This window comes from Tuber melanosporum (assembly GCF_000151645.1).
Source record: "Tuber melanosporum whole genome shotgun sequence assembly, scaffold_176, strain Mel28".
Lineage (NCBI taxonomy): Eukaryota > Fungi > Ascomycota > Pezizomycetes > Pezizales > Tuberaceae > Tuber > Tuber melanosporum.
Genome location: NW_003298837.1, coordinates 160,305 through 171,794, shown reverse-complemented (window position 1 = coordinate 171,794; position 11,490 = coordinate 160,305). Strand labels below are relative to the sequence as shown.

Genomic DNA, 11,490 nt, shown 5'->3' with positions numbered 1-11,490 from the left:
TCCCTCGGATCCCGCCAGGCCCCCAAATTAGTCTAACGGCCTTCTGTGATCAGATCAGTCCCAAGAGCATACCGGTACTCACACCTGGGTTCCAATCTGATGCGAACGTGGGGTGCAGTCGCCCGGTCAGCCATATTGCTTGTGGAAATGGACAACTGCAAATGAGTACTCGAGCACTGTACTGTACCCAATTAGACTACTCGAGTACATGAGATGAGGTTCTGCACGAAATTGGGACCCTTTTTTCCTCTCCCCTGGCACCACTTTTGGTAACCACGCGCGCTACAACCCTCTCCTCCCAACCACCTTTGTGCGCCATGAGCGGCCCAAAATCCTTCAATACTCGAGTACTGTACACCCCTGAGCATCGGGCCAAAATTAACGGAAAAAATTCCGCTTACTACCGACACCTTTCTCTGCTCCTCTCTGCTGTACGAGTACGGTATCCCCCCCCTGGCTCGAGTATGAGAACGCTTTCTTCTCTCTTTCTTTCCTGCCCCTTTGCACATACAAGTACGAGTACAGTACTAGTACTGTACTGGTACACCCTCTCCCGGTTGGTCTCCCGGTTGGAAAGTACCGGGTGATCTGAGTTTCTTTTTCTTTTTTTCTTTCCTTCTTTTCGTCTTATGTCTACAATATTAGGACCCTGATCTACGGAACATGACAAGCCTCCCGTAGAGAATGAAACGTTGGTTCTAGTTGGGGGCGGATCTGGCTTTCCTCAATAAGTATGGATATTTGGGGTGAATCGTCAGAATAGCGGTATTAAGCGAAGGTGAGTTTTAAAAATAAATGTGACGATACTCTTGCTAGGTTCTCACGTTTGGATGGTGGTGAATGCCTGAGGGGGAAGAAGACGAACGAGGAGGATGAGGGAGGGGCCCTGGCTCCTTTCCTTCTCTGAAACGGGGTGCTGGAAGAGAGACCCAAACAGGATGTAGAGTGTGCTCGAGTACCGGTGCTTAGTGTGTGGTGTGGTGGTGCACTGGATTGGGTACCGTAACTGATAGGAGTAAATTAGTCGGTCGCCAATTTACTAAACCTGAATTTTATCCCCTTTACGGGGGGGGGGTAAAGTAGGCATGATATCGTATACATCCTCGAGTGGTTTTTTATTTTATTTTTCCTAACCAGGTATCAGTGGCAAGAGCATGGGAAAGGCTCAAAGCTTTGGTTGAGATGCCACGATGGCCCCCTATCTCATTGTTTAAGGTGTTTTTACAAGTTACGGGCTCGCAGCCTGCATGGAGTTGGAATGTCAAAATTGGCTTGGTGTGTACTGTACCAGTACAGTACTAAAACCTAATTTTCATTCTTCCTAGCCCGGGCGCCGCCCATTTCACCGGTACTCGAGTACTCGAGTACGGGTACAGTACTCTCTACTTGTAGTACTTGCGGCGGTTTACTCGTACATATGTTCCAATTTTTGGTGCAAATAAAAGTGTCAGCCAATAATTCTTCTTGTAACCTCCTACGACGGGGAGGGTCCCTGCTCTACCAATGCTATTAGATACAGGTACGGCGTCTAGCCGTTTGACTTGCAGGAGAAGAAGGAGAGCGCTGGTTAATCCTACCTGTCTGGCACTCTCGAGGAGTATTGTATGGTATCATACCCTGGACTGCTCCTGCTGCCCTCCATTTCAGAGTTCCCTTCCCCTTCGCTCCCCCGTATGATGGTCCATCCCCCTCTATTCTGTCCTCCCGGGCTCTCTTGGCCACTCAATTCGTGCTTCATTCATCGTACTGTACCTTGGGACACACATTGCCTTACACTTCTGCACGTATCCTAACCACTTGGTTGGTTGGTTATTTGTCAATCTTTCTTTGCTTCTCGTCTCCCATCTCCAAGCACCAGTCGGTTCGCTCCTAATACTTATGGCAATCTGCTCCATCATTGAAGGAGTTGCACCCTGGTACCCTTAGTGATTACCGTGGCCGACCCCCCAACTAGAAGTACTGTGCAAGTACCGTATCATACTTCTCCTTCAACCTCCCTTCTCTCTACGCCCCTCCTTAGGCAAACTACACACGACTCGTCATTTCTTCCTTTCCCTCTCCTCTTTTCTCCTCTCCTCCTTTCCCTACCCGTCCTACGCATTCCTTCCAACCACGGCGCGGGCACCGTTAGATACACTCCTTTGATCTGACTATCGCGTCTTTCGATGCTTCCGCCATCTGTGCTGCTCTGTTCTCACGCTCCTTTGCAACCTCAGCGGCCGTTGTAGCTCCTTAGTACCTCCGGCTCTCGATTGGAATCTGAAGCCTCACCTCGCAGCAAACTGCGCTGAAGCCCCTTCTCTTTTTCATTCTATTCTGCAATGCGGTCGCTCTGCCATCATAGTACCTTCTGTTTGTAACCTTCACGATCTGGCAGGGATCGTGCACACGCTCGTTAAACCTTAAACATAAACCAACTACCAAAGAACAACTTTAGATTTCCATTCTTTCAGACTTGTCTTGTTACAATTCTACTCTACCGTCATTAGGGCTCGATTCCTTTCTTGTACATTTTCTATTTTCCTTTCTTTCCTTAGTTCATTCCCTTCGTTTCCCTTTTTGTGGATTCTGTTCAAGCTGCGGCGAACCCGGCAACCGCTATATACCGCCAAAACGCAACCTCTCCAGGGCCGCCCATCTTTGCGCAGGGGGGCTACGGACATGCCACCCCCAACCAACCACGCCGCTGGCGAGTACACGCCACAGGTTTCTCCTCTGGATGATCTGATTAATCGAGGGCGAATGTTGCAGAAGCAGATGGGGTCCGCGAGGGCTGGATCGGCCGGGCTAAACCCAATGACCGTTCACCGCTCTCTAAGCCGGGCAGGAAGTAACCCGGGAACTCTGGGGACTCTAGCGAGGTCCCGTTCGGTGGGAAGGACTCCAGAGGTGGAGAAGGGGGGACAGTGGGGGAATACCGCTGTGACTGCCACTAGTGCTGCTACCACTCCGATTCTAAAGGTTATGGGTGATCGTCAGCTCTCTACACCAGCCCTTGAAGATAGGCCTACGTCTTCCTATCCTCGATTCAGCACGGTTTCTAGTGCAACTTCGGATGATGGTAGGTCGGACAGAGATAGTATTATGTCGGGAGAGACAAGTGTTAGGGATAGCAATTTCACATTGATCAGCGGTTTTTTGAATCCCGTTCGTGATCCGCCAAACCTACAACAGATACAGGGACGGCTCGAGGTTAGGGAGCAGGATGTGGAGAGGAGTTCTCTAAAGCCGGTGATAGTGGGGCGTATTGAGGACGAGAGGCGGCAGAGGGAAGCGGAGGGGGTGGGGTCTGTGCCTGGGGGTGTTGGTGCCCGTGGCAGTCCGCGTGTGGGTAATGAGCCTAGGGGAGCAATCGCACAACGCCGTGCTCCGGAGGGTAGGCAACGTGGACCATCGGGGCCGCTGGGGCCCACCGGACCGTCGGGGCCTGAGGGAAGACAGCGCAATCCAGGGGAAAGACAACGCGGACCACCTGGTCCACCAGGGCCAGACGGCAGACGGAGAGTTCCCGATGGGAGGCAACATAGTCCGGGCCAGAGGCAACGTGGGCCCCCGGGGCCTGGCGGTAGACAATATGGTCCGGATGAGAGACAACGAGGGAGGGGTCAAGATCAACGTGATACGGCTGGCCAGGGCAATGCGTCCGAATATGCTAGATCTAGATCGCAACCCCCACCACGTAATCGTCGTCCTCCTGGCAGACAGCCTCTGGAAGCAGAGCAACAGTTTCCAGTGAGAAAGGATTCGAGAGACTTGACGGTTTTGATTCCACCCGGTCCGTCTGGCACACACACGCAACCTAGCCAGCCAGCCCAAGCGTACACGCCTTACAGACAGGACTCCAAGTCTTCCCCTTTAGGTTATAGCGCGCCCTCAAGACAAGGTTCTGCGGAATCCGAGAAGTTTCCCCCTCCTATGAGACAAGCATCTGGCGAGAGGCTGTATCCGCACAGAAATGACTCTAGGGGTTCTGATCGCAGGTTTTATCCTCGCAGTCCTCGTAGAGAAGACTCGAATGATTCTGTGACCAAGTACCTGCCCTACCGGCAAGGCTCTGGCGATGTCGAATTTCAGCGGCCATCGAGGACGGATTCTTTGGAGTCAGTTCACAGATCTTACTCGCCCCAACTTGCTCCTGTTCCCAGGACAGCGTCACCCGCCCAAGTACCATCGAGTATTTTCCCCATGATTTCTGATTTCCGAGCAAGCTCCCCCGACTCAATTGGCGCAGAATCCTCTCTTACTTTTGGCCCCCCTTCTGCTCCACTACCCCGCAACCCTTCGGTTCCCTACGGTGGAACGGATAGTCATGACATGACACGTTCCGCTAGCCAGTCTTCCCTTACATCTGATGCCCCTTCTGTTCACTCAGTTGGGGGTATCCTGCTTCAGAAACCCACGTTCAATTTTAATTTTTCTCGGCCACTTAGTACCCGGCCTTCTTTTGAATCTGAGCGACTTTCACCATCACCGGATGTTCCACAGCGGCTGTCTCCTGAACGGTCTCCAATGCTCTTGGACGAGCAATCCTTGCCAACGCCTGTTAGTATGTCCGGGGATTTCACTGAAGACGCCGGGGGCCCTGTTCCTACTTACATTTATTCCAAGTTTATATTACCTCGTGGTCGAGAGCCTGAACGCAACTCTGTTATCTTCCAAGGCGCTGCTGGATATCCCAGTCAAGTTGTCCACCAACAAACACATTCACCTAGTACTCCTCTCGGAAATTCGACGACCACTGTCGACAGACCTCCTTCTCCATCTTCACCACCTCGTACCTTCCTCCAACCAGCACCGCCTCCTCGCGACCCGAGGCATTCCCCACACACGGGCCATCCACCTTCCTTGTCTCCTCGCATCGGGTTTCTTACACCGACGGTGGAGACTAGAGGACGTTCTGCTGCTGTCACTTCTCCTTGCTCGCCCCGTGCCCCGAATTCTCGCTCTAATAGCTCACAACCTCCATCTGCTACTATGCCGCCTGATGAACATGTACAGCTTGGTATTGACCTTCATGAATCTGGCTCTCTACAGGAGTCTACATACCACCTGCGTCTTGCCGCAAATGCTGGGCACCCAACTGGTATGCTCCTGTTTGCGCTTGCATGTCGCCATGGATGGGGTATGAAAGCGAACCAAAAAGAAGGTGTTATGTGGTTGAAGAAGGTTACAGAGTTAGCGAGCTCCGAGGTTGCAGATGATGAGCAGGCTGGTGGGAGCGTCGACTACATTGAAAAGAAGGGGAGAAGAGCTCAGTTTGCGTTGAGCATTTACGAGCTGGCAGTTAGTCATATGAATGGATGGGGAACTGAGAAGGATCAGGGCTTGGCCTTGAGATGCTTTGAGATTGCAGGCAGTATGTTCCCCTTCTTGGGTCATGATATTCAACTGACTTTAAAGTAGGATGGGGAGACCCAGATGCGCTTTCTGAAGCAGGCTTCTGCTATGCCAACGGTGTCGGCTGCAAGAAAGATCTCAAGAAGTCCGCCAAATTCTACCGTATGGCTGAGGCTAAGGGTGTCAACATGGTCGGTAATAGTTGGATTTGGAAGGACAAGTACCTTGACGAAGAGGAGAAGGCTGTAAAGAAGGCTGTAAAGAAGAACGGCGGTGGCGGCAAGAATAAATGATTGTCGTCCTATCGTATCATGCCTTCCCGATGAAGGGAACATGTGTTTGAATATCGCAAGTTTTTGATTCTTTTCCCCTGCGTTTTTCTTATTCTTAGTTTCTAATTGGTCTTTCTGCATTTCTTTTGTGATATACTCACGGGAGGGGGGGTTCTTTTTTCCCCCTCGACTTCCTTCTTCCCGCCTTTGTTTTACTTCTTTGCCGTATGGCCTTCATTTTTACGTACTCGTGAAGTACTTTTATTCTTATAATCATACTCTTTTTCTCTCTCCATGACTTGATAGTCTGAAGTCTCGGGTGTATCTTTACCTTTTATGTTCTTTTCTTCAAACTCTTGGCCAGATGACCATTCTTACACTTTTTATTCTTTCGTTTCTTTGTACAGATGATGCCCTATCTGTCTGTTCTTTTCTTGTTTCATACTCTTTTAGCTGTTTCTAGTAAAAACTTTTTTTTTTTCCGTTCATTTCTTTTTCGCCGGAGCCGAGGAGGATGAAGGATGGAAATAGTCAGCAACTTCTCTGGATTTTCTTTTCTTTTCTTTTTATTGCTGTTTTTGTTGCAAGCGCATTGTGATTTTTTTTGTAGGCGTATCCTGATAATAGATGGCATAAGGAAGGGGTAGGGAGTGATAAATGATGTCTAACAAACTGGTTCTTCGGGGGTTGCGTATCTTGTATTATACTGTATTACAGTGGATCTACTCACCCCCTCCCCGAGTGACTTTGAATGAATGGGCTGAGCTGCATGTGATCAACCTTGTCAACCCCATTTGTGGATTCTTGGCGTTTCTTGACCTCATTCTTGCGGGGACTTACAGGCACTTGTGCGGTGTCGGTCTGGCCCGCGTTTGTCCGTGCCTATCCTAACTTATCATATCAATCATATCTACCCCTCCTGCATCAGTGCCGCCTTCATCACCACTTTCATCACCACCTTCACCTCACCCCCTCCCTTCCACTACCGCCAATAAGAAAAACAAAAGCAGATAAACAAAAGGAAAATGTCCGGAGACCCAGCGGACTCCATAAACGAGTTCTTTTACTCCCTAAAAACCTACTCATTCGTCGTCGCCGACGCAATTGATAAACAAGCCGATTTGCTCGCCGGCACCATCCGCGATACCCTCTCGAAATCGGAATGGATTCCAGAGTCCGCGCGTCCCACGCCTAGGCACGTGCCGGTCCCCGAGAGAATGCTCAACGCGGTCGGCGCAGGAAGAAGGAGTGGATGGTGGAATCGGAATATGTGGACTGTTGCGATGGTCGCGGTTGGGGTTGCAGCGACTGTGGGCGTTGCTGGGTATGGGTATTCGAAGAAGAAGAAGAAGGACAAGAAGAAGAGAAGGGCTAAGAAGGCGGGCAATGGAGGGAGGAGGGAGGTTGTTGGTAATTGGTTCTCTTTCTGAATTTGGGTTTACTTTTTCTTTTCTTTTCTTCTCTTGGAATGGGACTGCGATCGGGATGATTGGCTGATTATGGGACTGTGGGATGATGTAGTGATCGCTGGGGGGAGTCCACATGATCCGATCTCCAGAAGTTTGGCTTTGGATTTGGAGAGGAGGGGATTTATCGTCTATGTTGTTGTTAATAGCATCGAGGATGAACATGTTGTTGCGAATGAAGGGAGGAGTGATATTAAGCCGTTGAATATCGATATTCTTGATGTGCGTTCTCCTGGATTGCTGCGGTAATGTTCTGCCTGTGCTTACTAATTGAGTTATGGCAGACTGAGAATGCTCAAACGGCTGTGGAAAAATTCACTTCCCATCTTTCTACTCCGACACAAGCCTTCCCAGGGGCTCACCCTCATAACCTTAACCTCGCTGGTGTGATCCTGGTCCCAGATTTAACCTATCCAACTGGTCCTGTAGAGACCATCCCAATAGACCTCTGGTCCGATACTTTAAATCTCAAGATCCTCTCGACGGTCGTCACGGCAAAATCATTTCTCCGGGTCCTCTGTGACTTCCACTCCCGCCTTCTCTTACTAACTCCAAGCGTCATATCCCCCCTCTCCCCACCTTTCCATGCTCCGGAGACGGTGACGGGATTAGCTCTTGGCGGCCTCGCCACCTCCCTTCGTCGTGAACTAGCGCCACTAGGCGTCGACGTCTGCCACTTCAAACTCGGAACCTTCGATTGTAGCGCAATGATGGCCCGCCAGCAACAAGACCGCATCAACGCCGCCAGAGCAGAAATCCTATCCTGGGCTGCTCCTGCTCGCGTCGCTTATGCGAGAAATTACATTGCGCTGTCTCAAAAGAGTGGGAATAGCGGACCTGCCGGAATCAAGGGATCGAGTTTGAGGGAGTTGCATCTCGCGGTGTTCGATGCACTTACAGACGAGAAACCGAGGAGGGTTTGGAGGGTTGGGAGCGGGAGCATGATTTACGAAGTGCTTGGTAAGGTTATGCCGGACGGGCTGGCTTCGTGGATGCTTGGTTCCACAAGAACGAATGGGAATGGGGGAAAGAGGGAGGGGACGATTATGGGACTTGGTGGGGTCGGAAGTGCTAGTGGGAGTGCGGGAACGAGTGAGGGGAGTGTGGAATGGGAGAGGGTTTGACAATGGGATGAATTCGTGGGATGAGCTCGGTGAGCATATGTGGGAGTACTCGAGTACGGATAGGTTCCGTTGAAACAATTCTCTGCTTGGTCTTTGTGTGGGGAGCTTTTTGCTTGCTTTCTGTGCTGATATGTATGCTCTCTCTCTCTCTCTTTGGGGGTTGTCTATTCTAATTCGCCGCGGTGGTCTGAAATCGCCTGAGAATTGTTATATGGGCTTTTGGGGTTGGTTTCGTTTTTGTAATGTAGTTTGTGATTTTCCTATTTTATATTATATTTGGAGCTCAATTGCTTGTCATTTTAACTAGTGGTGTGGCGGTAAAAACATTATCAAAGCCAAGCGCCGCGGGAATGTCAAACTAGTTAGTTCTACTCAGCTTCCAAAAATTGCTGGAAGTAAACCGCGAGTGGTGTTGCGTTTACCTGGCCACGAAGCCCTCCACAGCATCTCACTCGATGGCACACCCAAACACTCAATTCTATTCCCACTGACTCCCTAGGACAAACAAGCGGGTTTACAAAAAAATGAAGGGAGGTTGCCCTTATATTCCCCCACCACCAAAGGCCCATCTTCCTTTTCTCCCCCCCCTTCCCCTCCTTCTCCCTTTCTCTTTCCCTTCCCCATCATTAATCTCCACACTCACATTAATCTCCACTCATCGCTTCCTATCCACAACTTACTCCCCCTGGAAAAAAAAAAATTAAGATTTCCGGCCACCTATTCTTTCATGTTTAGCGTGGATATTATGGAATTCTTTACTGCAGGAATTAATCCCCCACCATCCACCCCTCTCCTTCAATCCCCCGTCATTGAACCGCAACGTGCTATTACTCCAACTATCTCGGTCTTGGACATTGACGACAATAGCGGCAAGGTCCACCACCACCATTTCGGCATTGCCTCCAGAGATAAACTCGCTGTTGTGACCTATGTTGCTAAGAAGCGGGGTGAATTTCCTCCAGCCCGTGAGATTAGTACTTATTGGTCTGTCCCACGCAAGGCTATTGCTACTTATGCTGTGCGTATCCCTTAGAATTCCCTCCGATATTGTTTGAGCTGCTAATATCAGCCTTGGTAATAAGGATCTCGTCAAAACCGCAACCCAACTCGGTCTTCCTAAAAATTCCAAGTTTACTATCCTTCTTTCCAACGGTTTGCAAGTCCACCCTTCATTCTGGGCCCCCCACGTCAACACGGAGGACATCGTCTACATTCGCTTCTCCCCTGAGCGTCCGGTCTTCTTGATGCCGCCACCAGCTTACACTCCCATCCCTCAACACTCTATTAAAGTCACTATCGATGATCTCTGGGCCGACGGTTCCGACGCCAACCCGCAGCATCTCCTCATTGTATGCAAATCCGGCACTCATCTCACCACTGGTGAAATCCATTCCAGGGTTCTCGACGCGGCGAATAGAATTGTAACTCAGTGTAGGTACGCTGTTGAACCGAAGGGCAAGACTCTCGCCGGCTTTGAGATGTTTGTGCCTGAGGTTGGGCCTGTTGATGAGAAAATTGGGTTGGACGTAATTAAGATGGTGGAGGAAGGGGTTGAGGTGCAATGCACCGCTATCTGGAACTAGAATTTGGTGGTTCATTAGTAATTTTCTAGGGTTCTGTTTGGTGGTTGTCGGTGGATCCGAGAAAGCGTGGGCTGCGGGGTGGCATTTATGGTCACGGTTGAAGGCTCTTTCTGTTTGTGCTTTTTTTATACAGGTCTGTTGTACTTTTTTTCTCTCTTGCTTTTCGGGGGCATCTGGCTGTGTTGCTTGGTGGAAGGGAAGATGCTCGGGGAGTGGAGTTCTGATCTCGGATCTCGTGGGATGTTAGCCACCCTAAGCTCGTTATAAGCGGATCGTTGCCTTTCTTTCAGCAATATCCTTGTTTCTGGAGTACGCGGTGTCGGCGCCAGTCATGGCGTGTGGTGATTTGCGAGCTTGTGGGGATCATGCGCTAATGTTCGTCCATTCGATTTACTCGTGATTGAGTAGGGTTGAATAGGTGTATTACTTGGTAGGCACCTGATATGCACAGTAGGGTAATGATGTGATGTGGGTGCTTTATCACGGCGTGTGTTTGCTGAGAAGTTATATACCCAGCTCCCAGCCTACTAGATCCACCTTCCCGCTCTCTTCGAAAGTGCATCAAATTCACTCATACCCCTTTGAAAACCCACCGCCAAACCTCCCCTCCCTCCCACTCCTCCCTCGCCCAGCGCACCCCGGCAGCCTCCAACCCCCTCCTAACCCGTCCATCCCCCACCCTCCGACACTGGAACCCTTCCTGCGCCGCGACCTCTAACGCGCACTGAAAAAGCCCCCGATCCCGAACCTCTACCGCTACTAGAACTAGTGGAAACCTCTTCCCCTCTTTTCCACTCCCGCCCTGCGCGCAGCGTGCCGAGGAAACACACAAAGCCCTAATCGTAAGAATGAGCGGGCGTATAAGGTCCTGTTTGTAAATTGTATCCGCCGTTACGATCACCTCCACCTCCTCCCCATCATCCCCGCCCCCCCAAAGGGAGTATGGTGGCGAGGGCAGCGGCGCCGTCCAATCCAGCGCGCGGATAGAGATGGGAGAGGTGCCTGCGATGCCGGCCAGCAGGTCCTCATTCCGAGCCACATTTTTGGAAAGGATCGTGCCGGCGATCTGCGCCAGGTCCGTCGCGCAAACGCGGAAGCCGAGGTATGATAATATGTGCGAGGTTAGGCCCGTGCCGGCGCCCAGGTCGATTGCGCGACCGCGGTGGCGGTGGCAGTGGCGGAGCGGGGGGAACAGGGTGAGGAGGTGGTAGGTCAGGAGTTGCGAGGAGAGCCAGAGGGTTGTTCCCGTGGAGGCGGAGGAGGAAGGGGATTGAGTCTGGGTTAGGGTTAGGATGTGGGGCGTGTTTGGGATTGGGTAGTGGAGGGTTTCGAGGTGTTTGGTTTTGTGCGCGGGGAGGGGGGTAGACATTGTTGGGGGTATTAGATTACGGTAGTATACCGGTACCTACAGTTGTCGTGGTGAAATCGTGATGACTTAGGCAAATCCCGCCCGCCAGTTTCCGTCTGTCTGTCTGCCAGGCTAAATCGCTGGAACGGTAGCTGCTGCAATGTAATTTACAGTAGGATCCTGTACCACCCTGCCCGTCTATGTCGCTCCGCTCACTCCATAACCCGCTAAGCCATACCCTATCAACCACGGTATGAAATGATACCTGCAGTCAAACCTGACTTTCCTCAGTACCACTCATCATGCCTATCATGCCCCACGACCACGCGAAAAATACCGCAAAGTACCCGTATCGGCTAA

The 11,490-nt window shown here is 51.0% G+C and overlaps 2 protein-coding genes; both read left to right on the top strand.

The window, feature by feature from the left end:
- Nucleotides 1-2,661: 2,661 nt before the first annotated feature.
- On the top strand, nt 2,662-5,630 carry GSTUM_00003542001 (uncharacterized protein; the record flags this gene model as incomplete). Its single annotated transcript, XM_002837133.1, has 2 exons — nt 2,662-5,356; nt 5,404-5,630. The coding sequence occupies 2 exons, from the start codon at nt 2,662-2,664 to the stop codon at nt 5,628-5,630; spliced, it is 2,922 nt and encodes a 973-aa protein (XP_002837179.1).
- Nucleotides 5,631-6,493: 863 nt separating this feature from the next.
- On the top strand, nt 6,494-8,575 carry GSTUM_00003541001 (uncharacterized protein). XM_002837132.2 has 4 exons: nt 6,494-6,933; nt 6,979-7,019; nt 7,131-7,297; nt 7,360-8,575. The coding sequence occupies exons 1-4, from the start codon at nt 6,635-6,637 to the stop codon at nt 8,197-8,199; spliced, it is 1,347 nt and encodes a 448-aa protein (XP_002837178.1). The 5' UTR covers nt 6,494-6,634; the 3' UTR covers nt 8,200-8,575.
- The last annotated feature ends 2,915 nt before the right edge of the window (nt 8,576-11,490 follow it).

Excerpts from the sequence above, each read along its gene's own strand:
- GSTUM_00003541001 (XM_002837132.2), top strand. The coding sequence starts at position 6,635 with ATGTCCGGAGACCCAGCGGACTCCATAAACGAGTTCTTTTACTCCCTA. Across the intron at positions 6,934-6,978 it reads GCGACTGTGGGCGTTGCTGG|GGCTAAGAAGGCGGGCAATG; the intron begins GTATGGGTATTC and ends GAAGAAGAGAAG. Across the intron at positions 7,020-7,130 it reads AGGGAGGAGGGAGGTTGTTG|TGATCGCTGGGGGGAGTCCA; the intron begins GTAATTGGTTCT and ends GGGATGATGTAG.